The 2,500-nt window shown below is 50.0% G+C and overlaps 1 protein-coding gene across 1 annotated transcript in view; it reads right to left on the bottom strand.

Moving 5' to 3' along the window:
* The window catches only part of LOC308382279 (leukotriene B4 receptor 1-like), a gene marked incomplete at both ends in the record, with an annotated part of 17,876 nt that overhangs the window by 6,783 nt on the left and 8,593 nt on the right, over positions 1-2,500 (bottom strand). Inside the window, one exon of the mRNA XM_080859985.1 lies at positions 935-1,605. Coding sequence (XP_080716111.1) covers positions 935-1,605 — 671 coding nt within the window. The remainder of the gene's footprint in view (positions 1-934; positions 1,606-2,500) is intronic.

The raw sequence follows: 2,500 nt of genomic DNA, 5'->3' as shown, positions 1-2,500 counted from the left end.
TTTTGTCATGTAGTGCTGTGTACTTGTTGTTAATAAATCCCATGGATTTGGTACTTTTAAAAGGTGTTTTAGTAGTTACTTGGGTCAGTGGTGGATTGTTTGTTCGCCCCATAGAGCCACTGTAGTTGGGGCGTAACACCAACACACTACTTTAACAGTCCTTTCATGCCCTGCTGTGCCACCTAGTAGCCAACTGAAGGCTATTCTCAGTATTCTCTTTAATAATAAAGCCCTGCTGTGCCACCTAGTAGCCAACTGAAGGCTATTCTCAGTATTCTCTATAATAATAAAGCCAGCAAAGCAGCAGACTGCCACTGAGGCGGTATATACAAGAGCTGGTGGAATGCAGGAAGGAAATGGAGTGAGCTGATGGGTGAATGTGTGTGTGTGTGTGTGTGTGGGTGTGTGTGTGGGTGTGTGTGTGGGTGGGGGAGCATGAATCAGATACTGTCCTCCCTGAACTAACAGAGGTGATTTGCGAGTGTTCAGATCAAGATATCAGATAAGAGAGAAGCTATATAAACTTGGCTTGGCACACAGCTACACACACACATGTACCAACACAGGTACACACACGCCCAGGCACACAGACACACACACGCACACATGTTCCAACACAGGTACACACACGCCCAGACACAAAGATGCACACACACGCACACAAGTACCAAAGAAGGTACACTCATGCAAAGACAGACAGATACACACACATGTACCAAAACGCACATACACACACGCCCAGACAGACGGATACACACACATGTACCAAAACGCACATACACACACACCCAGACAGACGGATAACACACATGTACCAAACGCACATACACACACGCCCAGACAGACGGATAACACACATGTACCAAACGCACATACACACACGCCCAGACAGACGGATACACACACATGTACCAAACGCACGTTGCCCACTTACATCCCATGGCCTGTGTACTGGCTGGCACACGTGCCTCACCCCTCCCCCCGGCATCGGGTACTTCACCACCTGCCGGTACACCAGCACTGGCACGGAGACGCCCAGGACCACCAGCCACACCCCGGCCAGCACCCTCAGCACGGTGCGGCGGGTGGCCAGCGCCCAGGCGCTCTGGGGCCGGGTGACGGCCAGCAGCCGGTGCAGGCTCATGAAGGTGATGAGGGCGATGGAGGCGTACATGTTAGCGCAGCACAGGTAGAAGAGCAGCTTGCAGAGCACGCCGCCGAATTCCCAGTCGCGCCGCACCAAGTACACCACGAAGAACGCCGTGAGCGCCATGAGCAGGCCGTCGGCGCACGCCAGGTGCAGGATGAGCAGCGTGGTCACGGAGCGACGCCGGGCCCGAGCCATCGCGCTCCAGATCACGAAGAGGTTGCCGGGGACGCCCAGCAGGAAGACCAGGCCCAGGATTAGCGCACCGGTTACCGTGGCGCCGGCACTGCTCACGATGCTCTGGCCGGGGACGACCACGGGCCCCGACGACGACGGTGACGCCGTGCCATTGATGAAGGTGAGCGGAGAGGAAGAGGAGGAGAGAAAGGGACGGAGGCTGGAGCGGGTGACCTGGAGGAGGACGGAGGCTGTGTTGTTCAGTGCCATCTTGCCTGGGGCTGTAACAAACAGGAAACGCCAGTTAGTCACGGAGAAGCCTTTAATGTCTCTCCACCACGAACATAAGTCATCACTGACATAACATCTTAATACCATTAATGTCCCTCCACCACGAACATTAGTCATCTCTGTCACCATTAATGTCTCTCCACCACGAACATTAGTCATCTCTGTCATAACATCTTAATATGTTTAATGTCTCTAAACCACGAACATTACTCATCTCTGTCATAACATCTTAATATGTTTAATGTCTCTAAACCACGAACATTACTCATCTCTGTCATAACATCTTAATACGTTTAATGTCTCTAAACCACGAACATTACTCATCTCTGTCATAACATCTTAATACGTTTAATGTCTCTAAACCACGAACATTACTCATCTCTGTCATAACATCTTAATATGTTTAATGTCTCTAAACCACGAACATTACTCATCTCTGTCATAACATCTTAATACGTTTAATGTCTCTAAACCACGAACATAACTCATCTCTGTCATCACATCTTAATATTACACGGCTCTTCTTAATGCTGTAGAATGCTCCATTCACTTGAATGGGGCTTCCCAACGTTCTGCAGCCAGTTATTAACCGATAGCTGACCGTTGCTATGCAATAATGACCACTGTCAAGGAAAGTGGCCTTTTTGCCTCTGATTCACGTCTTTCGTAGCACTCCGCAAGTAGTTCGGCAACTTGTCAATGGAGTTTCAGCGGACGGTTGAGCAGCTGTGTTCAAAAGAATGTTTGTTAAATGTAATGAACGCAGGTCATTCGCGTCGGGGTGCTGTTCGCCCTGTCGGGGCTTATTTTCCCGACAATGACCTGCGTTCTATACATTATCCCTTACATACGCTGCGCTTGTGCAATCAGACTTGGCATCATCTA

This window comes from Sprattus sprattus (genome assembly GCF_963457725.1).
Source record: "Sprattus sprattus genome assembly, chromosome: 21".
NCBI classification, from domain to species: domain Eukaryota; kingdom Metazoa; phylum Chordata; class Actinopteri; order Clupeiformes; family Clupeidae; genus Sprattus; species Sprattus sprattus.
This window is presented reverse-complemented; position numbering and strand designations above follow the sequence as displayed.